Source organism: Gossypium hirsutum, chromosome D02, assembly GCF_007990345.1.
Source record: "Gossypium hirsutum isolate 1008001.06 chromosome D02, Gossypium_hirsutum_v2.1, whole genome shotgun sequence".
NCBI lineage: Eukaryota > Viridiplantae > Streptophyta > Magnoliopsida > Malvales > Malvaceae > Gossypium > Gossypium hirsutum.
In genome coordinates, this window is record NC_053438.1 from 59,688,147 (window position 1) to 59,715,679 (window position 27,533).

At 34.8% G+C, this 27,533-nt stretch overlaps 1 protein-coding gene across 11 annotated transcripts; it reads left to right on the forward strand.

Annotated features, from left to right (window-relative positions):
• Window positions 1-2,430: 2,430 nt before the first annotated feature.
• Window positions 2,431-6,196, forward strand: LOC107909713 (DNA-directed RNA polymerases I and III subunit rpac1). 11 transcript variants are annotated; one of them, XR_005910472.1, is made up of 7 exons: window positions 2,484-2,773; window positions 3,062-3,197; window positions 3,799-3,851; window positions 3,948-3,988; window positions 5,293-5,706; window positions 5,879-5,926; window positions 6,013-6,196. XR_005910472.1 is itself a non-coding variant. In XM_041088906.1 (6 exons), the coding sequence occupies exons 1-5, from the start codon at window positions 2,639-2,641 to the stop codon at window positions 5,916-5,918; spliced, it is 405 nt and encodes a 134-aa protein (XP_040944840.1). In that variant the 5' UTR covers window positions 2,484-2,638; the 3' UTR covers window positions 5,919-5,926; window positions 6,013-6,196. The 11 variants fall into 11 exon arrangements, 2 of the variants coding, with proteins under 2 accessions (XP_040944840.1, XP_040944841.1); XR_005910471.1 differs by having other exon boundaries at window positions 2,431-2,773; window positions 5,293-5,926; XR_005910474.1 differs by lacking the exon at window positions 3,948-3,988.
• Window positions 6,197-27,533: the final 21,337 nt, after the last annotated feature.

The window sequence follows — 27,533 nt, forward strand, 5'->3', positions numbered from 1 at the left end:
CTTCTTGGTTGTGCCTTCAGGGACATATCTCATCCATACTTTACTTCCTTCATCCCAATATTTATTCTTTTCCGAAAAAATTATCTCCATGCCTTAAACACCCACACAAGAAACATAATAAAGACAATTTTTCATATCTAAATTTCACATACAAAAATTTGATTGTGATGCAATTACTTTTTTCTTTCTTCTTAGTAGTTTCCTTATATCCAATTGAACCCTAATTTTCATAAAATTTTTGTAACTCTAACTTGACTGTCTTGCATCTTACTCCAAGAATTTCCTCACGAAATCTCTAAGCTATTTCGCCACGCTTTTTGAGAAAAACCTTGGTGAAAGATCATGTACTTGAACCCAAAAATCCAAGAAATCCAAAAGAACAATATTCGGGTCTTCCCTTTCCCTCAATCAGTGCAACACAAGAAGGTGGTTATTGAAGGTCCATGGTATTCCACTCATAACACGTTCCACATCAACTTCATTAAAGAAAAAAATAGCGCTTTTCTCCTAAATCTAATATTTGTATTCCCTCCAAAGGATGCCACAAGTTAGCCATAGTATTTTTCATGGAAGCACTACACCAAAACAGGCTTTTAGCGGCATTTTTAGTTGCGTTTGGGTAAAAAACGCCGCTAAAAATCGAGCATTAGCGGCGCTTTACATAAAACGCCGCTAAAGATCGACCTTTTGGGGCTTTAGCGGCGTTTTTGGAGAAGTGCCGCTAATGTTTAGGGCTTTAGCGGCGTTTTTGGAGAAGCGCCGCAAAAACATTTTATTTGTCTAATTACTATTTAATTTGTTTATTTATATGAATTAAAATTCTATTTATTTTTAATTGAATATTTGTTAAAAATGGATAAATTTGAAATAATGACCTTAGAAATAATTTGAAATAAAAAAATAGAAAAATATTTGTTAAAAATGGAAAAATTAAAATACTATTATTTTAAAATAATTTTAAAGTTTTTTGGGTACATGACTGATTGATTTTTAATTTATATATTAAATAATTTCATATATAATTGTAAAAGATACGATAGTATTAATTTTAAAATATTTAATTAATTATCATTATAGTTTAGGGTTTAATATATATGGTTTAGGGTATATGGTTAATTTAGGATTTAAGGCCGGTTTAGGATTTACAGTTTTAAGGTTTATAGATTATGGAATTAGAGATTCTGGTTTAAGGGTTGTGATTTAGGGGTTAAGGGTTAGGGATTCTGGTTAGGGTTTAGGGTTTAAATTAATTAGTGTTTTTAATTTATATATTAAATAAGGTTTAAGGGTTAGTAGTTAGGGGTTTGGGGTTTGGGGTTAGGGGTTAAGAGTTAGTGATTTAAGGTTTAGAGATTCGAGGTCGGGTTAGGGTTTAAGGTTTAGATTAATTAGTATTTTTTAATTTATATATTAATTAAGTTCTTACATAATTGTAAAAAGAGGGGTTATGGGTTAGGGGTTTAAGGTTTATGTTTTATGATTTAGGATTTAGGAGATAGGGGTTTAGCTAGGAGATAGTTTAAATTATTTAAGAGACAATGGATCAATTTTATATATATTAAATGGTTTAGGATTTAAGGTTTACTTTAGATTTATTAAACGATGAAAATTTATACAATTAACTAATGTTTTTATATTTAAAAATATTTAATATAAATTTAGATTAAATGGTTTAAACCATTTGATATATTTAAATATTAGATTTAAAAAATTTGATAAATAAATATATTGAGTTTTAAATTTGAACTATGAAATTATAAGTATCTTTTATTTAATAACAATTTTCCATTTAAATTCAAATATGAAAATTTTTAGTAATCCTTTTCAAGAGTCGAGTTTAGACATAAAAATTGATCTCGACTCAATTTGGGACAATTAAAGCTTCATGTTGAAATTAATTAAGGGAATGTAAACAAGAGAAAAGAATGCTTCATGTGCATATTTGATAATTTAATTATCTAAGCTATAGCTTATACTATAAAATGAAAGTTTGATGGGTGTGTTTGTTTAACAACATACAATATTATTGGTCTCCTTGATTTTGTTTTTTTCTTTTACTATTATTATTATTTTGTTTTTTAAATGTAAATTTAAATTTAAATTTTTATCCAAATATTTACATATTTATATTTCAATTTATCTCATTTTTATATAATTTATATAAAAAGTAGTTTAATTTGAATATTACTTTCCCTCAAAAAAATTACAAATTTGCTTACTTAAAATATTAAAATATTAAAAGAGTTATTATTTAATATACAAAATAAAAAAATTTTAACAAAGTAAAACGGTGTCATTTTATTCAAAATAATATAATTTTTTGCGACGTTTTCCTAAAAAACGCCGCAATAGATAAGTAATAGCGGCGTTTTTAATAAAAACGCCGCAAAAATCATTTAAAAAAAAGGCGCGTTTTATTTCCAAATTTCTCCGCCTAAAATCTCTCCAAATTAAAGGAGCTCCGCTACTAAAGCAGAAAGGTTTTTGAAATTCCTTTTGTGCTTTCTTTTTGTCAAAAAAGAACAAAATCCCTAAACATAAGAGTTTCTCCTCAACCTTGTAGATAGCTAAAACCCCTTTCTTTTCAGTTCTCATTTAAACCCTAAATTCCTAATAGCAAAATCTAAGCAACAAAGCAATGGCAGAGGGGGCAGGAGAAGAAAAGAAGAAATTTTCAATCTGGGATTTGCCAGATGTGCCAATGGGTCAACTTCCGCCGCATCTTGAACTCCAACGAAGTCGTGTTTCATGCAATAAGGACGCCCCTATCCATGTATTTCTCTCTTACCCCTTTTTTTTATCACCTAAAGCACACATCTTCAGTTGAAATTTTTTCATGAACACCCTTTTATTCATATATGGAGTGTTAAGAAACAGTGGTTTCTTGGGGTTGTTTAATTGGGTAATTAAAAAAAATGGAGCCTTTTTCCTTATTTGGGGTTTGGGTTAGTTTCTTTGTATCATCTGTCTTGTTCTGTTCTTAAGGTTCTGAAATTTGTGGGTCTCTTTTTTTGTATTATAATTAAACGTCTTATGTTTTGGGGGCTTTTGTTGCTTGTAGATTGAGAGTATTCAATATTTTGGCGCTTATGCATCGATGGGAATTGATAATAGTTCACGACTTGACCGATTCTCTAACAACTTTAGAGTTGAAGTGGTTCGACTCAATGAAGATGACATGGAGTTTGATATGATCGGTCTGTGACTTTTATATATCTTTCTGTGACTTTTATATAGGGAAAAGAAAAGAATGTCAATATTATCTTTCTGTGCACTAAAAATCTAGAAGAAATTATGATATCAAATGAAAAACAACAAAGAAAGACTAGTATTAACATTTAAAAGGAATTTTATATATCTTTTCCCCCTTAGAGTGTATTGATTTAGAAATACTGATGGTTCAATTTGACATCTAGTCTGAGTTAGTCACTGACTGGTCCAAACTTGGTATAACATGGAACTGATGTAAATAGACTTTTCTGTACTTATTATTGTACATGTGCATATAGAATGTCTGGTCTGAAAATAGCTGAGCAAAAGACTGAAGGGAAGGAGGTTTTAAACTTAAAAGCTTTCTTTTGGACTCCAAGTACAGTTATTTTTCATGGTGACTTGAATATATTCTCTGGTGTTTGGTGGTAGGATGTGGGAACTACTTTTTTTTTGTTTGTTTGTTAATTTATCAAATATTCAACTATACAACTCAGCGCAGATTTTTCTGATTTGATTTTATTGTTAATTGCACCATATTAGTCTCAGTAACTAATCTAGTTTAACTGATATGATATCTTCTTTTAGGGTCTTACATGGTTAACTGGTCTCCAAAGTTACAGACTGCTGTTTCTGACTTGGTATGAATCTAGTCCACATTCATCTTTCTCTGCCTTTTATCTGTCTTATTTTTATGTGTTGAAACTGCTTTGATCTTTCTTTTTATTTTATATTAGACGGAGAAAGCATTTCTCAAACACCCCAAGGTGTTTTTAAGGTGAACTAGCTTCTTCCATGTCTATTAATTCTTGGTGTTTTTCGAGATCTGGGTTAAATTAGTGATGGTTTTTTTTTTCTGTTTAGATCTTGAATTAATTTGAAATTTGATTTGGTATTTTGGCGGCTTGAATTTCAATTCAAAATATCTGTTTTCTTAATGTAAATTTTGTGATACTTGCACTTGGATCTGCAATTGTTTTTCCCCCTGCTAAATTATGAATCCATCTGTTACAAATCTGTTTTGCATTGTTCATCAAATAACATGCACAAATAATATTATTTGTATATATTTTGAGGAAAATTATAATATTATTATATATAATCAATGCAAAATTTTTAAGGCACCTTATTAAATACGGAATTTATAGGCACGAAACTAAGAATGATTGAAGCTTCTGCAAACTTTTTTGTTGTCAACATGGCGACTTTAGCTTTCTCAGCATCAATAATTACTGAACTGTTAACCTTAATCTCCTCAAAATCACATTCCTTAGCAAGCTTCATAACTAGCTTAACGACACACTAATCTCTTAAAAGCAAAGAATTTAATTGAAGTTCATATTTTTGCAAGTTAAATTTAGTAGAGTCTGTCGTCATTCATTGTGTGGTTATTTGTGTTTTTCGGCCACTTTATGTAATGAACATTATAGGACACCTTTATCCAATACTGGTTTTTCCTGTCTTTAACTGCTGTTTTTACATTTTAAACGCCAAAGGGTAATGACTAATGACCCTATATATATGTATGTATAACATATATTGAGCTCCTCCTCAGTTTCACAGAATTTTCCTTTTCACCAATTTCTGCTATCTCAAAGGTATATTCATTGATTCTTTATGCTAAACTTTGAATTTTTCTTTCTTTCTCTTTTCTGCGCTGGGGTTGAATTTTTGGAGAATCGACTTTCCGGGTCTGTGGGAATTGACGGAATGATGTTTGTTTTACTAAATGTTGATTAAATTTGAGGACTTCTTTTTAATGGGGTTCTGTAGTTTTGAGGTGGGAAAAATGAAACTTGTTTGATCAGATATTTTATCTGTTTACTGAAATTCAAGATTGATTGTCATGTTTCAGTGTTTATTTTATAGTTCCTGGGAAAATGAGTACTTGAAATTTGAGGTTTTCCTTTGCTGGGTCTGTAATATTTGGGACAAGAATGAAGCCTGTTTATTGAAATTCTTTCATTGTTTTTTCAATTGAAAGATTACTTGTATTCAAGCTTATGAATTTTTTTCCCTTGAGAATTTGGAGTTCTTATTAAGTGAACCTGTGATTTTGTCATATTATTTCTTTGCTTGCAGTGGTCCAAAACTTGTAGGATATGAGTGAAAGAGTAAGGCAAAAATGTTCACATAGTGAGGAAAAATATCAGACAAACATTAGTTTGGAGACACTCGATAGTGGATGTTTTAATTCAGCTACAGTTTGTAGAGTTGATTGGACAACCTTGCCTGATGATACAGTTATTCAACTCTTCTCTTATTTGAATTATCGAGATCGAGCTAGTTTGGCATCAACTTGTCGAACATTTAGGCTCTTAGGTTCTTTGCCCTGTTTATGGGGGTCACTGGACCTCCGATCTTACAAATTTGATACTGTAGCTGCAGTCTCACTCTCCTTGCGATGCAAGAATCTCCAGAGACTTAAATTTCCTGCAGCAGGCTCAGCAGATGCAATAGTTAGTCTTCAAGCAAGGGAACTTCGAGAAATAAGTGGTGATTTTTGTCGTGACATTACCGATGCTGCACTTTCTGTGTTTGTCATAAGTTCTTTAAGCACACCTTTATCCAATACTGGTTCTGCTGTAATGAACTGGATTTTGAGAGTTAGTTGCCTATTATTTCCCATATACTTTTAAATGTGTGTGATCTGTTTTACTCATTTCAGGTATATCAGGAAGTGCATGAAAAATTCAGAGATGCCGTAATTGCCCTTGTAAGTTTACATCATTGTGTCATGGTTAATTGTATATAGGTCACATTTTGAATAAAAAAAACTAAGAGGAGTTGTTACTTTATTAGATTGATAAAGAGCGTGAGGGAGAACAGATAGACCGAACATTATTGAAAAATGTATTGGGTATTTTTGTTGAGATTGGCATGGGACAAATGTATCGTTATGAGGATGATTTTGAAGAAGCCATGCTTCAGGATACTTTATTACCAAGATTTCCTTGATTAAGTAAATGTATTATATCTTTTATTACCAAGATTTACTTGATTAAGAAAATACATTGTATATTTTATTACCTTGCATATGTATTATTTATTTTAGTTTTGATTCTAAATTTTTATTTTTATTTAAGTGTTCTAACTTTTGGATTTTAATTGTGCTATTAATTTATTATTTTAAATTCTAAATTTAAATTCATTAATTTTTATATTTATATTTAGTTTTAAAGTTAAAATTTTTGTATAAAATTTAATTTAAATAATAATTTTTATTTATCCTTAAAATATAATATAATATTTATCATAGAAATAAATATTATTTGAAAAAATTACTTTTTTAAAAGATAAGTTTTTAGCGGCGTTTTTGTGAAAAGCGTCGCTAAAGGTCATGGTTTTTAGCAGCGTTTGCGGGAAAAAGCGCCGCTAAAGGTCATGGTCTATAGTGTCGTTTGTGGGAAAAGCGCCGCTAAAGGTCATGGTTTATAGCGGCGTTTGTGGGAAAAGCGTCGCTAAAGATATTGGTCTTTAGCGGCGTTTGTGGGAAAAGCGCCGCTAAAGGCACTGGTCTATAGCGGCGTTTGTGGAATAGTGCCCCTAAAGGTACTGGTCTTTAGCGGCGTTTGTGGGAAAAGCGCTGCAAAATTAGCGACGCATTCTATAGCGGCATTTTTTGCGGCGCTTTGAAATACTTTTAGCGGCACTAAAAAACGACGCTAAAAACCTATTTTGATGTAGTGAAGGGAAGTAGACCACACTTGCTGTTAGACAACAACCAACCAAACAAAGATTATAACCTGATTTTTGCATACTACGCTCAACCCCAAATTGTATAATTTCTTCTTCCTCATCATCAAGACATAACTCTGCTATGTCTTTCTCCATTGAAAAATGTATTCCTTGTGCGCTGACTTCTTCCTAAATGCAGACTTCTATCTGGACATCGCCTTTAATTGAAAAAATAAACCAAATCCAATCATTGTTGTTGTCGTTCTTGAAATTCTTGCTTTCTTGGAATATATAAACACCGACTACTTCTTAAACATCGCATTCGATTGAAAAAATAAACAAAATCCAATTGTTGTTGTTATCGCTCTTGAAATTCTTGCCTTTTGGAATATATAAGCGTTGCTTATTAGCGAAGATCAAAACCCTAGAGACTTTTTCCTACCAATTTTGGCAGACGAATTTCGTGCTATCGTAGCAGACTCTAAAATATATCATTATAAGACAAATAAATAATATTAATTGCTTACAAATATTCAAAATTTGTATTTCATATACCAAAATATTAAGCAATAATAAATTATTTTTATACTTTTATTGAAATATTGTAATATTAATAAACTTAAACATTATTTAAATGATTTTTTACTTTACTACATCATATTTAAAATGAACATTTTATTTCTCAAAAGCACTTTTTGACAGTAATACTAAACACTAAAATCTTAAATCAAAATTTTAAAAAATAGACACTTTTTAAAAGTAATATTAAACTAGCCCTAAATAGTGTAATATTATTTTCGACATCGAAGCCTCCCATTAAATATTATAATGGCACGATGAAGTCTCTCGAAAAGTTAACACATGTTCATTTATTTGAACATATACAACACGAAAATGATCAAGATACCCAACATGGTTTAAGGGTTAATGTAATGATTGTCTATGTAAAATGTAATATAAAATAAGGGAAAATACAAAAATAGTCATTATATTATTGATTTCATTCTATTTTGGTCATTCAATTATTAGTTTTTTCGATTTAATTACTAAATATTTTAAAATTAAATATTTTAGTCACTCTCCCATTAGTTGCAATTAGATGAGTGACGGAAAGCTAACGTGAGTTTTTTTTATTGGTCTAATTACAAATTTAGTCATCTAATATTTACACATTTGTTGACAAATAAAATCAATAAGAAAGAGGAGATATTTAGGTATAATGGTGGTGGTTCACCCTTGGCTAGAGTAGAGAGCCATCAATTTCGATGGATTGAATGGTCGTTTGGTGGGATTGGTTTAGATGGAGTTAAGTGTCTTAGTTTCTCTGTATCACTCTTGCCTTCTTAAATGTTATGGTTAGGCTTATATATTGGAAACAATGGAGTCCACGTATACAGGGTTTACTAACATTAGAGTTATACCTTGTTTTCTTGATATGATTTCTTAGGAAAACTAAGTAATTAATGAGTCTAAGACCCTACGTGTGCTCAGCAAAGGTAGCCTTGCAACGGTCTGACACGGTGTTGACTGTGGCTTAAGGTTCGCTTGATAGGAGGTTCGCTGAATAGGGACACATGTATAATATGTGGTTTGCCCGTTGAGGACACATGAAAAAGGTACAACAATATTCTATCAATTTGATCTTAAATATAAAAATTCAACAAATTTGGCCCTCAATATTTATAAAATTTGTCACTTTAATTCAAATTCTAAAAAGTTCAAAAATTTTAGCTCTTAACATTTATAAAATGACAAATTTTTTTTTAAAAATTTTGTAAAGGTTGAAGGCTAAATTTTGTTTTTAGTATCTAAAATATTATTTCGTTATAATTTTTTATCCACATTTTTAAGGAGGGTTTAAAAAAATTGTTGACTATTTTACCTAACCAAATGACGCCATGTGACATTTTTAATAAAAGATAAAAAAATTATTTTATCAAATATATATAAACTTTAAACATTTATAAAAATAGAAAGAAATATATATAAATCTAATATACAAATAAAAAATTAAAAAAAATATTTTAAAATTATAAAAATATATAAACTCTTAATATATGTATATATATATGAAATAATTAAACTTTCTTAACCAAAAAATCAAAAGAAATTTTGGGTTTCTTCTTCATTGAGTTTTTCAAATTGCTTCTTTTTTCATGCTTAAATTTTGCTGCTAACATCGTTGGTTCATATGGAGTGGATTTTGGAATCTTGATTCCGGGGTTATATTATGTATACATATATAAATATAAATATAAATATAAACCCTAAACCCTATATATATATATAATATACCACAAAAGGATGCATTTTCACATGGCATTTGTCTGTATTTTTTTGGGAAGTCAGAGAATTTCATTTTTTTTAAAATAACTTAAATCATTCCAGGTGAAATAAATAAATAAATAAATTCAAACCCAGAATTTATTTGAAAACCTTAGAATGTGGTTTCATCCAAATCGGATTTAATTAAGTATTTTTCTAAATCCATGATTAATCAAAATCCTAATAAGTCAAATTTAATTACGAAAAGGAAATAGTTAAATTGTATTTAATTAAGGGTAATTTATCAATAAAAGTTTTTTTTTAAAAAAATTACCGAAATTGGCCCATTATTTTATTATTTACCGGAATGGTTCTTTTCCGGGAAATCGCGTCCACGTCAGCGTGAGTTGCTGACGTGGCAGCAAATCGCGCCCTCAAGGACGTGATTTGCTACCACGTCAGCAACTCGCACTAACGTGGACGCGATGTCAACCGCGCGTGAACAGTACCCAACGGTCAAAAATTTGACCGTTGCCCCCCCAACGGTAAAAAAAAAAACTATAAATACCCCACCCCTTTTTATTTTTTCACAAACAAATTCTCTATCATATTTCCTCTCAATTCCTCTCAATTTCCTTCCAAAATTCTCTCAATTTCCTTCCAAAATTCTCTCAAATCTATATTTAATTTCAATTTGCTCTCAATTTCCTTCAAAAATTCTCTCAAATCCATATTTAATTTCAATTTCCTCTCAATTTCCTTTTTTAAAATAATTTTAAATTTTTTTATATTTTTATAAATCGTAAAAATTTGTACGATTTCATCAATGGCAGGATCATTGACTCGTCTTGATAGGCATCACATATCGGTGGAACAAATGACAATGGTAAGTGTTAAATTTAATTTTTAAATATTATTTAAGAATTTTTTATTTATGCATTTTTAGATAATTATTAATTTATTATTTGTTATAAAAGTCTGAAGATCGGGTATTGGAATGCAATATCCGGAATATACATGCTCCTCCATCACCGTTGGTAGAGAACTACCTGCGGGAAGCGGGTTTTTGGCACGTGGCGACGGTGGGCCGGGGATGCAAGTTGGACCCAAAACTGATCAGTGCGTTGATCGAGAGGTGGGGACCCGAGACGCACACATTCCATCTTCTATGTGGAGAGTGCACTATCACTCTAGAAGATGTTAGTCTGCAGTTGGGATTGCCGGTGGACAGACACCCAGTCACCGGGTCTGCCCAATCTAGCAATTGGGAGGTGGTGTGCTACGAGCTTTTGGGCGCTATTCCGGAGAAAATGGAGGGAGGTAAGGTCGAGATGGGCTGGTTACATGACACATTCCCTGATCCGGATGAAGATTCAACTGAAATTGAAAGAATCCGATATGCTCGGGCATACATTCTTCAATTAATTGGAGGTTATCTATGCCCGACACGTCACGGAGCCGTGTACATCTAAGATGGCTGCTAAAACTTGTTGATTTTAGAGCAGCCGGTGAATTTAGTTGGGGGTCTGCCTTCTTGGCAACATTATATCGGGAGATGTGCGGGGCGACGCGACCGAGGAGAGCAAACATCGGAGGTTGCCTGTCACTACTGCAGTCATGGGCACGGTTTCGCTTTCCATTTCTACGTCCTCGAGTGAACCACCCATATACTTTCCCACTCATAACGAGGTAAATTTTATTATATTACATTTTACAATTATTATGTAGATTTTTAAAAATAAAAGTATCCTAAAAATTTATTTAATTAGGTGGAACCATCCCGCAAGTTATGCTCGATTACCGTCCTCTCTTGAAGATATACGGCTTCTATTGGACCAACGGTCGGAAGCAGAAGTAAGTATTATTGCAAATAGATATTTCCATACATTCGCTATTCGATTGATATTTAGTATTTAGTATTTAGTATTATGTATGTATATAACTAATATTTCTATCATGTTTGTCGAAACTGTTTTTTGAAAACAAAAATTTTAGTTTCGACTTTTAAAAATAAAACTGGAGTCGCCACCGATCCTTTACTAGGGTGTGATCGGCTCACCTTAAAAATTATTTTGGCCTACGAATTTTGAGAAAATGAGTTCGAGAGTCAGTTATGCACGAGGAAGGGTTAGCACCCTCGTAACGCCCAAAATCGGTACCAAATTGACTATTTGATGTCTTAGTGTCGAAAGTTAAAAAGATTTTAAAATAAGCTTGAATGATGAAATTTGCAAAAGGATAACCAATTGTTCAAGTCATGTAAAGAAATCGAGTCCCAATACGTTAGGGTACAATTCCTCATAATCCCCGAACTTTGAATATCCACTTTTATTTTTATGCGAAAATCTTCATTTTGAGAAAGTAACGTGCCACATCCAATACGTTAGGACACAACAAGTTAAGTTTCCAAAAATGATTTTTATACTCATGCATTCTGAATAAAGAATGTCCTCGGTTATTTAAGATTAACAAAGAAAATCAGAACCCAATACGTTAGGGCTCAATTTCCCTCAAAAATCCCAAACTTCGAATATTGCTTTTATTCAGAAAAAAACCTTTGAATCAAAAAAATAACTTTGATGTATGGTTAAAACCCAAACTATATTTTCAAAAAGGATATGTTAAAAAATATAATGTACAATATGATACAAATACTTTAATTTAAAGCATATATGACTAAATATTTACAAACATATATACAAGTACAATATACGAGTAAATTTACGAATACATGTACGCATATATATACCTAACACACGTATGCAAGTATACATGAAAAGAAGGAATGGAATTTATCAAACACCAAATAAAAATACATGTATTGAAAATAAAATAAAAGTATAAAAATATGCATATATATATTTACAAAATAAAAAGAAATGTATAAGTGTATATATATATAAAATATAAAATATATAAAAGTTTGAAAGAGAGAAAAATAAAATAAAATAAAAGAAATAAAATGTATGCGAAACATATGCCTGCATTTTTTTAAAGCTTAAGAACATATATATATATATACTAGTAAAAAAAATATAAAAAAAAGAGTTATACGTTTGTAAAAGTAAAAAAAAATGTAACCAAAATATAAAAACGATATGTATATATGTACATGAAAATAATGAATATATTAGTAATAATAATAGACAATAATAGTAACAATAAACAAGTAATAGTACCATAAAACAATAATAACGTAAAAAAAATAGTTTTTAAAAAAGGATTAAATTGAATAAAAGAGGGAAAAAAGCAAGGGCGAATTCAAAAATAAATAAAAAAGGATCAACTCGAACGCGCGAGCAGCAATGGGGGACTAAGAGGGAAATTAATCCCACCCTCCAAAACGCTGCGCAGCATGGGACTGAATAGAAGCAAAACTAAAATCTGTGACCCAATTTAAAAAAAGTAAAATAGGATTTAATTGAAGTGCGCCACAAAAATGAAGGACCCATAGAGTAAATATCCCATTTAAGGGCAGAACATGTGGATCCTCCTTGGTGAAACGGCGCCGTTTTTTGTAACACTATTTAAATCAAAATTTTCCCTTTTAAAATTCTGATAGCCCATTTTAAAAAAAAAAAAACTAAATGCTGCCCTTTTATTCACTCTGCTAGGGTTTCTTCAACCCTTTTCTTTGCGCCGCCGATCAAGCCTAATGCCCATGCTCCGACTTCGACGGAGATGACACCGGTCTTGACGACTCTGGCGTCCAGGTAAGTTTTTTCCTTTCTTTTCTTTTTTATTTTAAATGAAAGATAAAAGAAAAAAAATAAAACAAAGAAATAGACAAAATAAAAAAATAAACTCGATTCACCTTTGAAAAAACTTAGAAATCTCAATATTTTTCTCTCTATTTTTCTATTTCTTTACACTGAAATCCCCCCATTTTACCGATTTTCATGGCTTTAAATAGCCGAAATGGAAAAGATAAATGAAATGGAAAAGATAACTCAACAAAATAAAAAAAGAGATATATTCTGTTTTGTTGGCATGATTTTTGCTATCTTGTTGATGCAGGTACTGTTGGAGGAGAATACGCGCGACGTGGAGGCGCAACTCTCGCGGAGGAGGCCTCTAGCTCCGAGTTGTGCGCCGCTTGGGACTGCTGGAGGCGGGGGCTGCTGCTAGGGTTTCTCAACCCTTCCATTTTCTATTAGTTTTGGGCCTGGATTAGAAATTAGCTATTGGCCCGTTTATTGGGCTTGTATTTTTTGTTTGGGTTTATTCGTTAATAGGCCAGGCCAAAATTGGTATTACAGCTGCCCCTCTTTGCTCGTTATCGTGCAACGATAATAGAACAAAGACTCCTAAAGACCAATTTTGCTTAGTCGTATGGATCTTGGCGTTCTTTTTCTTCTAATAGCCCCGTTCCATCCTACTGCATCTTCAGAGGTATTGAAACTTACTCCACTGTAATGTCGGGGAGATAGGGTTCATATGCTGTAGCTTCTCAAAAGAACAAAATTTGCTATATTAAATCTGCTCCACTGCAACCTCAGGAAGATAATACCTATAGCTTCAACTTGTTCTGCTACAACTTAAAGATGAATCTGGATGAGATCTGCGTTACTGCAACTTCGGATGTATGAGATCTGCGGCTTTAATCCACTCCATTGCAACTTCAAGGAGATAGGATTAGTTACTTCTGTCTACTCCACTGTAACTTCAGGGAGATAAGACTTTTATCTTCGATCTACTTCGCCACCGATATGGGAAGACAATATCTGCTTTTTCGATCTACTTCACCACTAGTATGGGAAGACAAGATCTGGTATCTTTGATCTACTTCACGCCAGTACATAAAGACAAGATCTACTTTCTTCGATATGCTTTTCACTGCCGACCGGGGGGATAGAATTACTGGCTTCAATATACTCCACTGCAACCTCAGGGAGGTAAAATCTGCCATCTTTGATCTGCTCCACTACTGCCTAGGGAGATAAGATCTGTAATCTTCAATCTATTCTGCTGCTGTCCAGGGAAGTAGAATTACTGGCTTCAATGTACTCCACTGTAACCACAGGGAGGTAAAATCTGCCATTTTTGATCTGCTCCACTACTACTTAAGGAGACAAGATCTGAAATATTCAATCTATTCCGTTGCTGTCCAGGGAAGTAGAATCACTGGCTTCAATGTACTCCACTGTAACCACAGGGAGGTAAAATCTGCCATCTTTGATTTGCTCCACTACTGCTTAAGGAGACAAGATCTGAAATCTTCAATCTATTCCGCTGCTGTCCAGGGAAGTAGAATTACTGGCTTCAATGTACTCCACTGTAACCTCAGGGAGGTAAAATCTACCATCTTCGATCTGCTTCACTATCTATACAGGAAGGCAAGATCTGAAATCTTTAATCTATTCCACTGCTGCCCAGGGAAGTAGAATTACTGGCTTCAATGTACTCCACTGTAACCTCAGGGAGGTAAAATCTACCATCTTCTATCTACTTCACTATCTATGCAGGAAGGCAAGATCTAAAATCTTCAATCTATTCCGCTGTTGCCCAGGGAAGTAGAATTACTAGCTTCAATGTACTCCACTGTAACCACAGAGAGGTAAAATTCACCATCTTTGATCTGCTCCACTACTGCTTGGGGAGACAAGATCTAAAATCTTCAATCTATTCCACTGCTGACCAGGGAAGTAGAATTACTGGCTTCAATGTACTCCACTGTAACCTCAGGGAGGTAAAATCCGCCATCTTCGATCTACTCCACTACTTCTTAGGGAGACAAGATCTGAAATCTTCAATCTATTCCACTGCCGCCCAGGGAGATAGAATTATTGGCTTCAATGTACTCCACTGTAACCTCAGGGAGGTAAAATCCACCATCTTTGATCTACTCCTCTACTGCTTAGGGAGATAAGATCTGTTCTTCAATCTATTCCGCTGCTGTCCAGGGAAAGAATTACTGGCTTCAACGTACTCCACTGCAACTTCAGGGAGGTAAAATCCGCCATCTTCGATCTGCTCCACTACTGCTTAGGGAGGCAAGATCTGAAATCTTCAGTCTATTCCGCTACTGCCCAGGGAAGTAGAATTACTGGCTTCAATGTACTCCACTGCAACTTCAAGGAGGTAAAATTTGCCATCTTCGATCTGCTCCGCTGTCTATGCAGGAAGGCAAGATCTGAAATCTTCAATCTATTTCACTGCTGCCCAAGGAAGTAGAATTACTGGCTTCAATGTACTCCACTGTAACCACGAGGAGGTAAAATCCGCCATCTTGGATCTGCTTCGCTGTCTATGCAGGAAGGCAAGATCTGAAATCTTCAACCTGTTCCACTGTCTCTGAGGGAGACGAGGTTGGTGTCTTCGATCTGCTTCACTGTCGATGCAGGAAGGCAAGACCTGTTATCATCACTGATCTATTCTCTGGGGAACATGACCTGTATAATGAACCTAATTATGCCTAAATATTAGGATGACACGATCGAAATGAATCAAATACTCCTAACTAGGCATGTATGAATGACATTTGAATGAATGCAAAATGTCATGAAAATGATATTTTAACACTTGAGTTATCATTACTCCAAGTTTATTAAGGTCTTATCGCTTAATGTACTATAGCGCCTTTATGCTCTGCTGGTGAACCCAATAAGCACTTGACCAGATTGCCCCCCACTGTAAACCTCCAAGTTTGATCCGTTGGGATGCAAAGTTTGTACCATCTTTTTCCATTGTAACCCAAGAGTAAAAGATGTGGCATTTTCTCAATCCTCTGTTATCACAATTCAAGAATACAGGGTGTGAAACTTTTTGGTCTCTTACACCATTCCCAGGGTGTTGTACCAAATGCTCATGCACAAATGAAGAAATCTTCTCCAAAAACAACTTCTTATTATTATTCGGTGATCATTGCTTGCTTGTTCATTGAAGCTTTGTCACCAACACGACATCTTGCCATTTGTTCAATTAATACGTTAGACAAGGAAATTCAAAGGGATAGTATTAATTTAGACTTTTCTTTATCAGATTTCCAACCAGGTGCATTCTAAACAATAGTCCTGTTTGAGGTTCCTATATTATTCAGAAACTTCTAGAGTAATATGCAAAACTTCCCTTGTGAAAGTTTTATTAGTCCATTAATCATTATTCTAATGCAACATGCTTGCAAAAAAGATTATGGATAAGAATTAAGTTGGTTTTGAGCATAGCTCGAAATGAATAAGTTGTCAAAGATAATAAAGATGGATAACAAAGAAATTGATTTTGGAATGCATATCTTGGAAATGAATGAAGTGTTCTAAGAATAACAAAAAATAATATAAGGGTTAGGTGCCCTAGATATCGCAGCTTGAACTTCTCTGTACAGATTTTTTAAAGACCATTCTGAGTTTAACATGTGCTTAGGAGATCTATAATACTTTGTCAATGCCCTAAGATGCCGCTTACCCTTTCCTATTGATTCAAGTATAGCAAGACCACTGCATGCCCCACTTTGATCAGTATTTGAGCTGTTCCGATAATCTCATGCCCCATTCTGTTCAATATTTGAGCCGCCCTTTTTGGGTTTTCAACTCAAATCCCCTTTGGTCTAAGGCGCCCTTTGCGGGTTTTCACCTTAGCCTCTCCATTTTACTTTTTCCTTTTTCATTTTCATCTTTTCATTTTTTCGCATCACTTTTTTTTTGGACTCAAACTTCCCTTTACGGGTTTTTACCTTGGTCCTCTCCTTCTTTAAACGGAGTATTTCCTGACTGAATCTAAGTTTACAGGCTTTGCAGGTTTATCATCCATCTCGCTCAAAATCAAAGTTCCTTTGAGGAAAAAAAACCTTCTCTATAATCATAAGGTTCATCCCAATTTGGCATCCATTTTCCTCCAATATATATTTTTTGTAGAGGGAGGATCTTCTTCAACATTAGGTCGCTATCGTGGAATTCTCTGGGGTAAACCTTTTGTTATAGGCTCGCATCGTTCATTTCTTGGTACATCTGACCATGATGAATAGTCTCTAGCCTTTTTCCTTCTATCAAGTTCAATTGATCACCTTGCGATTAGATCCGTTCTGCTTCATCCAACTTGCTCAGCCAATACCCGGAGAGAAAGAATTTTAACTTCAATAGAAAAAACGTGATAAACTGAAAAGAGTGGCATTGCCCCGGTAGAGTTTTCACTGCACCATTCATGATATTCGCCTTGAACATACTGCGAATTTCTGATATCGGGCAGTTGTTTAAATTGCAATGACAGTGCTTAACTTGGGCAATCTTGATATGACCATGCGTAGATATCTTTGAATTCTTGAAGTAACTCAATAACATCTTGTTTTGTTTCTTCGGTCATACATGCTCCATCAAGGTCACAGTCTCTATTGTCTCATTTGTTTCTCTTATTGCTTTACCATGCTTAACAAGTCAGGAGATAAGCTACAATTTATGACATCTTCAAAGTCATGAGATCCCTCTAAACACATGTCTCACTCAAAAGGAAATTTTGAGTCTGTAGCAGCGTCACTCATGTCATTGATATTTGGGGACCCATAGTGGGTACCAAAGAATATACAGAAGAATGTATGATGAATGAATGAATGGTTTAGTAGAAAAAATCTAAAAAATGAAAAAAAATCGTAAAGAATGAAAGAACATTTGCTCAAAGATGATTGCAATAATGTATTTCATTAAAATAATAATGTTCAGACGTGAACCTATTTCACAAAAAAAATCCTTATTGCTTCTAGGCTGAAAGCAACAAGTGTGTTCTGAACATTACTCTAACACCTTTAAGGCGAATATCTAACAAGGACCCTTTTAATTGTGTCCGCATATATGGCACCGATGTGCAAATTTCTCACCACTTCTTCATACATTGCAGTCCCTCCATCCTCAAACATGATTGGGTAGCAGATTTCCTGCGCTAGACGAGTCATCAAGCTTGACAACACCCATGTTGATGAGTTTTCAACTAGCTTTTTGAAGGTAATGCAATTCTCGATTGAGTGCCCTGTAATTCCCGCATGGTAGTCACACTGTTCATTCGCATCATACCACTTGGGATATGGAGGTTGTAGGGGTTTTAAGTAGGAAGGGGAAACAAAGTGCGCATCAAATAAGCTTTGGTACAGCTTCTTATACGACATCGGAATTGGCGTGAACTGGAGCTTCTCAGTACCTGGTTTCACTCTAGATTCCTGTCTCAATGGACTTTGTTGACTAGCAACCCCCTTTCCTGGATGACTTACAGCAACTGATTTAGAATAATCTGTGTTGTTCACCTCATTTCCTCTTCTCCTTGACGCTGACCACTTGTTACTCTCTTCTGCCTCAATTTTCCCGCTTCTTATAGCATTTTCGATCATTTCACCATTCATAATTATGTCAGAAAAACTTTTTGTAGCATTTCCTAACATATGCGTAATGAATGGGGCTTTCAATGTATTAATGAACAGCATGGTCATTTCTTTTTCTAAGAGCGGTGGCTGAACTTGGACTACGACTTCCCTCCATCTCTATGCATACTACCTAAAGTTTTCACTCGGCTTCTTCTCCATGTTTTGAAGGGTAATTCTATCAAGAGCCATGTCCGTCACATGACTATACTGTTTCATGAATGCATGGGCCAAATCCCTCCATGAACCAATCGTGGTACGACTCAGTTGATTGTACCATTTAGATGTTGCCCCTGCAAGGCTGTCCTGGAAACAATACATTAAGAGCTGGTCATTGCTAACATATCCTGCCATTCGCCTGCAGAACATGGTGATATGAGCCTCTGGGCAACTTGTCCCATTGTACTTTTCGAACTCAGGCATCTTAAACTTATGAGGGAGTACTAAATCCGAAACTAAACTCAGCTCTTTAGCGTCCATGCCTCGATAACTTTCAGTGACCTCCATCGCCTTGAATTTCTCCTCGAGCCACTTGCACCTTTCTTCTAGCTGCTTTGGTAATTCCTCCTTTATTCTTTCCTTTTCAGCCACTTCATCGAAGTCAGGAATGACAGAGTTAATAGGGTAGTTTTCAGGGTTAGAGCCCAATCTAGCTCGAAAGTTCGAAGCACTGGCCTGGGACTGCTGAGGCTTGATTGTGACAGTGGGTTTGTGTGGATATTCAGTTTGAGTTCGAATATGTGGAGGAGTAAAGCCTGGAGGATAGAGTGGTTCATTACCCACTTTGACATCAGCCATGGGACCCTTTCCTTTATCCCTTTCCTTAGTTATCAGTTGGGTTAACTTTGCCACTATATCTTCTTGGGATTTTCACATCTTCTCAGACATCTCTTGTTTCATCTTGTCTAACCGCTCTTGCACCTGTAGCTGAAGTCGGTCTTGCATCTCCTTCTGATACTGTTCAAGTTTTTCCAACCTCTGATCCATATCTTTAATCTTTGCTCGGGTGCCGTAATGGTGCTTGGTTAGTTGGCTGGTTTCCAGGTTAATTGAGCAATGATTTTAATCAATTAGGATCTTTTAATGGACTTTAATACGTATGATGTCATGTGATGCGAATGCATGCAATAAATGCATTAAGAGACGTTGATTCTGGTTCAATTCAATTTAGAAAACTTTACTAGAAAACAAATCTCTTTACATAAAATGGATATTTATATGGCCTTGCCCTCATAGGCGGAGACATTCGATCCTCTTCTTCATTCGAGTGTTAAGATAAATCTCACGAACTCTTAAAAAAAGATGTCTCTTCTATCTCTTTTTGCTCAATCCGGGTCACAACTCGTTGCTCACTCATCCTCATGATGCTCGTTGGCCTCTCTTTAAGAAGGTTCAGCAGCTCTCGAATAATCTTTGTCATCTTGAATCCTTGGGGAACGGAGCCATAGTCATGTAGTCCTCCATTAAATTATCATCCTTCTCTTATCACGAGTTCTTGGACCATATTCAGACAACCATATTGTCATCCACTTTATCAAGAAACCCATTTTCTTATGACAAGCTCTCTATTTAGCAACTGAACGTGAATCAACACCTCTTTTTTTTAAGATGAAAATGTAATGCCATGTCATGCAATCAAAACAAAACACAAAAAGGTCAGTATCATATAAACATAAAATATAACCAAGAAATAGTAAAACTCCTATTCGGATATCTACTAAGGTTTAGTGTAGCTCTACCTAGGGTGGGTTCCTAAGGTTCATTATATGAGGTTTGGCATATATCACAAGGGTACCCGAACTAGCAGATTCCTCAATCCTCACCCATTATAGGTTAATATGGATCGAGTTCAGTTCAGGGGGATACATTTCCCTATGGCTGCACGGAGATGAAAATCTCACGAAGACATAGGTACGGATGTATCCCGGAAGCGGTCCACTATCCTGCACGAAGGTGAAAACCTCACGAAGGACTAGTTTCTTGCTCCCACTTAAAGGGGTAACACTGACCATGCAATGCAAAATGCAAATACAGATCAACCAACTTGATTCAATCATGCAAATGATGAAAATCAATAAATGAAAAAGGAAATCATGATTTTTAAAAAACCTTTTGACTTTCGACAAAAAGACAAAGCATTATCAATTCATGGCTCGACTCTCAAATGTCCCCAGCGGAGTCACCAAGCTGTCGAAACCGTTTTTTGAAAACAAAAATTTTAGTTTCGACTTTTAAAAATAAAACTAGAGTCGCCACCGATCCTTTATTAGGGTGTGATTGGCTCACCTTAAAAATTATTTTGGCCTACGAATTTTGAGAAAATGAGTTCGGGAGTCAGTTACGCACGAGGAAGGGTTAGCACCCTCGTAACGCCCAAAATCGGTACCAAATTGACTATTTGATGTCTTAGTGTCGAAAGTTAAAAAGATTTTAAAATAAGCTTGAATGATGAAATTTGCAAAAGGATAACCAATTGTTCAAGTCATGTAAAAAAATCGAGTCCCAATATGTTAGGGTACAATTCCTCATAATCCCCAAACTTTGAATATCCACTTTTATTTTTATGCGAAAATCTTCATTTTGAGAAAGTAACGTGCCACATCCAATACGTTAGGACACAACAAGTTAAGTTTCCAAAATGATTTTTATACTCATGCATTCTGAATAAAGAATGTCCTCAGTTATTTAAGATTAACAAAGAAAATCAGAACCCAATACGTTAGGGCTCAATTTCCCTCGAAAATCCCAAACTTCGAATATTGCTTTTATTCAGAAAAAAACCTTTGAATCAAGAAAATAACTTTGATGTATGGTTAAAACCCAAACTATATTTTCAAAAAGGATATGTTAAAAAAAAATGTACAATATGATACAAATACTTTAATTTAAAGCATATATGACTAAATATTTACAAACATATATACAAGTATAATATACGAGTAAATTTACGAATACATGTACGCATATATATACCTAACACACGTATGCAAGTATACATGAAAAAGAAGGAATGAAATTTATCAAACAACAAATAAAAATACATGTATTGAAAATAAAATAAAAGTATAAAAATATGCATATATATATTTACAAAATAAAAAGAAATGTATAAGTGTATATATATATAAAATATAAAATATATAAAAGTTTGAAAGAGAGAAAAATAAAATAAAATAAAAAGAAATAAAATGTATGCGAAACATATGCCTGCATTTTTTTAAAGCTTAAGAACATATATATATACTAGTAAAAAAAATATAAAAAAAAGAGTTATACGTTTGTAAAAGTAAAAAAAAAATGTAACCAAAATATAAAAATGATATGTATATATGTACATGAAAATAATGAATATATTAGTAATAATAATAGACAATAATAGTAACAATAAACAAGTAATAGTACCATAAAACAATAATAACGTAAAAAAATAGTTTTTTAAAAAAGGATTAAATTGAATAAAAGACGGAAAAAAGCAGGGGCGAATTCAAAAATAAATAAAAAAGGATCAACTCGAACGGGCGAGCAGCAATGAGGGACTAAGAGGGAAATTAATCCCACCCTCCAAAATGCTGCGCAGCATGGGACTGAATTGAAGCAAAACTAAAATCTGTGACCCAATTTAAAAAAAAAGGTAAAACAGGATTTAATTGAAGTGCGCCACAAAAATGAAGGACCCATAGAGTAAATATCCCATTTAAGGGCAGAACATGAGAATCCTCCTTGGTGAAACGGCGCCGTTTTCTGTAACACTATTTAAATCAAAATTTTCCCTTTTAAAATTCTGATAGCCCATTTAAAAAAAAACTAAATGCTGCCCTTTTATTCACTCTGCTAGGGGTTCTTCAACCCTTTTCTTTGCGCCGCCGATCAAGCCTAATGCCCATGCTCCGACTTCGACGGAGATGACACCGGTTTTGACGACTCTGGTGTCCAGGTAAGTTTTTTCCTTTCTTTTCTTTTTTATTTTAAATGAAAGATAAAAGAAAAAAATAAAACAAAGAAATAGACAAAATAAAAAAATAAACTCGATTCACCTTTGAAAAAACTTAGAAATCTCAATATTTTTCTCTCTATTTTTCTATTTCTTTACACTGAAATCCTCCATTTTACCGATTTTCATGGCTTTAAATAGCTGAAATGGAAAAGATAAATGAAATGGAAAAGATAACTCAACAAAATAAAAAAAGAGATCTATTCTGTTTTGTTGGCATGATTTTTGCTATCTTGTTGATGTAGGTACTGTTGGAGGAGAATACGCGCGACGTGGAGGCGCAACTCTCGCGGTGGAGGCCTCTAGCTCTGAGTTGTGCGCCGCTTGGGGCTGCTGGAGGCGGGGGCTGCTGCTAGGGTTTCTCAACCTTTCCATTTTCCATTAGTTTCGGGCCTGGATTAGAAATTAGCTATTGGGCCCGTTTATTGGGCTTGTATTTTTTGTTTGGGTTTGTTCGTTAATAGGCCAGGCCAAAATTGGTATTACAATGTTCATATAGTTTCAATGGACACCATACGAGGATCCGGCAATTCGGGCAGTAATCCCGGAAGAGTTTTTACGAAATCCACAAGCTTGGGACGTGAAAGTCGTGTTGGTCAACTATGCAACCGTGGAGCCGCACCAGACAGACAGTGTGCTACGACAGTTTGGATGTAGACAACCGATTCCGGTGGATCCTGAGGTGTTTGACGATCAACACAAAGTCGACCTTCGGCAATTGAATACGGATTGGCCGAGATACTGGTCTGAGTACATGGAAATGTGGGAAGATCGGTATGAATATCTACCTACTCGGGAACCAATCATCGTTCCGGAGTTATCGTGCGTTCCAGAATACATGCCATGGTTTAGGATCCATGGCAAGCCATATTTACTGACGCCAGAAGAGAGGCAACGGCAAATACGTGTCGAAAGGGTAAGGCGCGGGCCTCTAAATCCAAGACGAAAAGACGAAGGCAGCCCCTCAATGAGGCCCAGACATTCACCCGACTCATCATCAGCGGCCATGCAATCACTAGGCCCAACGAGAGACCGACGCAGTCACCTGACGCAGCAGTTCAACCGATGATACCCACGCAACCGCCTTTTCAGATGATGCCAGGTGCGTTTTCTAGCCCTTATATGTACCCTAACCCTTATATGTATCCTTTTCCGAGTCCTATGGTAGGTTGGAGCCAAATGTCCGGTTCAGCTCCATTTCCTGTTATGCCGATCGGACCGCTGATGTATAGGCCAGCGGCGTAGGAGGGATTGCAAGGAGGGCCGTCGGTGAGCTCTCCTTTTTACCAATCCCCACCAACGTATGGGTTTCAAACACCATCGCTGTTCCTGATGCAAACACCTCCACATACACTATTCTTTGAAGGTGGATCATCGTCCCAAGTCTGACAACCAGATACCGAACCGAAAGAACCAAAATCCCCACCGAAGGAACAACAACTGCCGCCGGAAGCTAAAGAAAGGGGGAATCTAGCGCGTAACCGTCGACGGCCGCCATGTGGCACTGAATCCCCCGGGCATAGACATTGATTGCCGCATTTAAATTTATTTGTACAAATATTTTGAATATTTTGATATTATTTTATGTAAAAGAATAGAAATTTTTTGAGTTATTTTGATATTATTTGATGTAATAAAATAGAAGTTTATTTGATGTAATAAAAACCCTAACCTAATTTAACCCTAAACTCTAACCTAAATTAATTAAAAACCCAAAACTCTTAATTTAATTTAATTAAAAACCATAGCCTAATTTAATTAAAAACCCTAACCTAATTTAATTAAAAACCCTAAACCCTTAATTTAAAACCCTAACCCTAACCTAATTTAATTAAAAACCCTAACCTAATTTAATTAAAAACCCTAGCCTAATTTAATTAAAAACCCTAACCCTAACCTAATTTAATTAAAAACCCTAAACCCTTATTTAAAAACCCTAACCCTAACCTAATTTAATTAAAAACCCTAAACCCTTAACTTAAAAACCCTAGCCTAATTTAATTAAAAACCTTAAACCCTTAATTAAAAAACCTTAACCTAATTTAATTAAAAACCCTAGCCTAATTTAATTAAAAACCTTAAACCCTTAATTAAAAACCCTAACCCTAACCTAATTTAATTAAAAACCCTAAACCCTTAACTTAAAAATCCTAACCTAATTTAATTAAAAACCCTAGCCTAATTTAATTAAAAACCCTAAACCCTTAATTAAAAAACACTAACCCTAACCCTAACCTAATTTAATTAAAAACCCTAAACCCTTAACTTAAAAACCCTAACCTAATTTAATTAAAAACCCTAGCCTAATTTAAATAAAAACCCTAAACCCTTAGTTAAAAACCCTAACCCTAATCTAATTTAATTAAAAACCCTAAACCTAATTTAATTAAAAACCCTAACCTAATTTAATTAAAAACCCTAGCCTAATTTAATTAAAAACCCTAAACCCTTAACTTAAAAACCCTAACCTAATTTAATTAAAAACCCTAGCCTAATTTAATTAGAAACCCTAAACCATTAATTAAAAATCCTAACCCTAACCTAATTTAATTAAAAACCTTAGCCTAATTTAATTATAAACCCTAAACCCTTAACTTAAAAACCTTAACCTAATTTAATTAAAAATTCTAGCCTAATTTAATTAAAAACCCTAAACCCTTAATTAAAAACCCTAACCCTAACCTAATTTAACTTAAAAACCCTAAACCCTTAACTTTAAAAACTCTAACCTTAACGTAATGTTAGATTTGGAAAAATGTTTTGACTGGTACTAACAAATAATAATTTTACATAATTTCATAATTTTACTAACCATTAATACAAATTTTTGACTTAATAATTTTACATTCACATAATGTTAGATTTGGAAAAATGTTTTGACTAGTACTAACAATTAATAATTGTATATAATTTGATAATTTTACTAACCATTAATACAATTTTTTGACTTAATACAATTTATCAATTAATAATTTCACAAACTTAATTTTTTTACAATTACATTCAACTATTGCGATTAAGGCATGATCGACTTGTATGGCCTGGATTCCTACACCATCTGCACAACTTCGTTTGACTGGCTGTTTCTCGGATATCCATATTGTTACGTATTCTAGTCGAGCAAGGTCGACCCTTTGCTTTGCGACGTAATTCTCTATCCGGTAACAACTTAAAAGGAGCAAGAGATACGGGCGGCCACTTACGTTCATCTAGGACCGGTGGGAAAACTTGTCTCCATACGTTGTACATGTTTTCTAATTTGTACACTTTGTCCACATAACTCATCGGATCCAGATAGAGTTTCTGACAAGCTGCAATAACATGAGCTCATGGATACCGAATTGCATCAAACATCCAACAGTCACAAGTCTTATTTCGCAAGTGTACACGATATTGCCTACCAACAACACCTTGGTGCGGTCTGTCAAAATCTGTCACGCGAAACCATAGATTGTCTCGATCGTGACACACTGTGTGCATGGTGTTTGCCCTCGCCTTGGCCTTGTTAATTTCGTGAATTACCTTACTACGCCATACATGGCCTCCCTGCATCTGGCCTGCATAACTTGCTGCTTACTTTGGAAATAACGCCGCCAAACGAAAATATGTCTCTCGCACAACCGATGTTATCTGTAGATGACGCGTTCCTTTAAAAATAGAATTTATGCATTCTGCCAGGTTCGACGTCATATGACCATATCGTAGGCCGCCGTCGTATGCTTGTGCCCACTGTTTGAAACGTATGTTACAAAGGTAGCCCGCCCCTTCGCCGTTTTGGGATCGTAAAATTACCAACATCTCATGAAAACGATCTTTATTTATTTCATACCCTGCCAATATAATATAATAGCGAATAATTTATACCACTTCTACCAATAAAACTAATTCAAATTGACAAATGAAATAACATAGATATAGACTAAATACCCATGTTGGTCACTTGTCGTCGTTCGCTCTTAGATGGATATTGCTTGTAGTATTTCGAAGCAACGTGTCTTAGGCAATATCTATGGTGTGTGCGCTGCCATAAGCTTCCCTCTCGATCAAATGTAGCTAGTATACCGGCGCCCCGATCTGAAATAACACAGATATCAAGTTGGAGGCACACATGCCACCTTAACCTAGAGAGAAAGAAATCTCAGTCATCAGACGACTCTCCTGGTGTTATTGCAAATGCAATTGGAAGAATTCTCCCACCGCCATCATGTGTCACTGCAAGCAATAGCCGATGAGTATACCTACCGAACATGAAGGTACCGTCAATTTGTACCAACGACTTGCAGTATGAAAATGCATCTCGGCATTACTTAAAGGTCCAAAATAGGCGTTTGACTACTTGGCATCCACGTAGCAATCGGCCGTTGTAGTATGTATGTTCCGTTTTAAGGTCTGTGATGGAACCGAGGACGTATCTCTCCAGCACCTGACACCACTGCCATATTTCATTATATGAGGCGTCCCACCCACAATGCATCTTCTCCAACGCCTTTTTCTTAGCTATCCAAGCCTTGCGGTAAGAGGGCGTGTACCCCATTTGGCTACGGATATTGGCAATTAACACCGGCACTGAAGTCCTAGGATCTGCTTTTATCGTGGGTAGTATCAAGCTAGCTAACATAGCTGAATCCATTTTGGGATGATCTTGTGAAACATCTACAAAGGGAGTACATTAAATAATGCAACATTGCATAATAAAAGTATTATTCAGATACAGTCAATACTGTACCTGCAGCACATGTATGTGGACCTTTGTACTTTTTTATCTCCCACAACCCTGTCTTTTTCCTTAACGACGCGTAGATTTTCCATCACATGTGCCGTCTTGCACCGCACACTTCGCCTCAAACTTATCAGATTTTGATTTAACGACGTGGTAGTTAACGCCGTTTTTGATGCTATATTGTTTCAAAGCACCAATAAAACTATCCTTGTTGGTAAACTGATTACCAACTTCAAGTTCACAGAAATCTACCCCCGAACTTGTACGATCACGCAATCAGTGTGGTAGATCTGGAAACTCTAACGCATCATCTGCAGACAGATCGACATTAT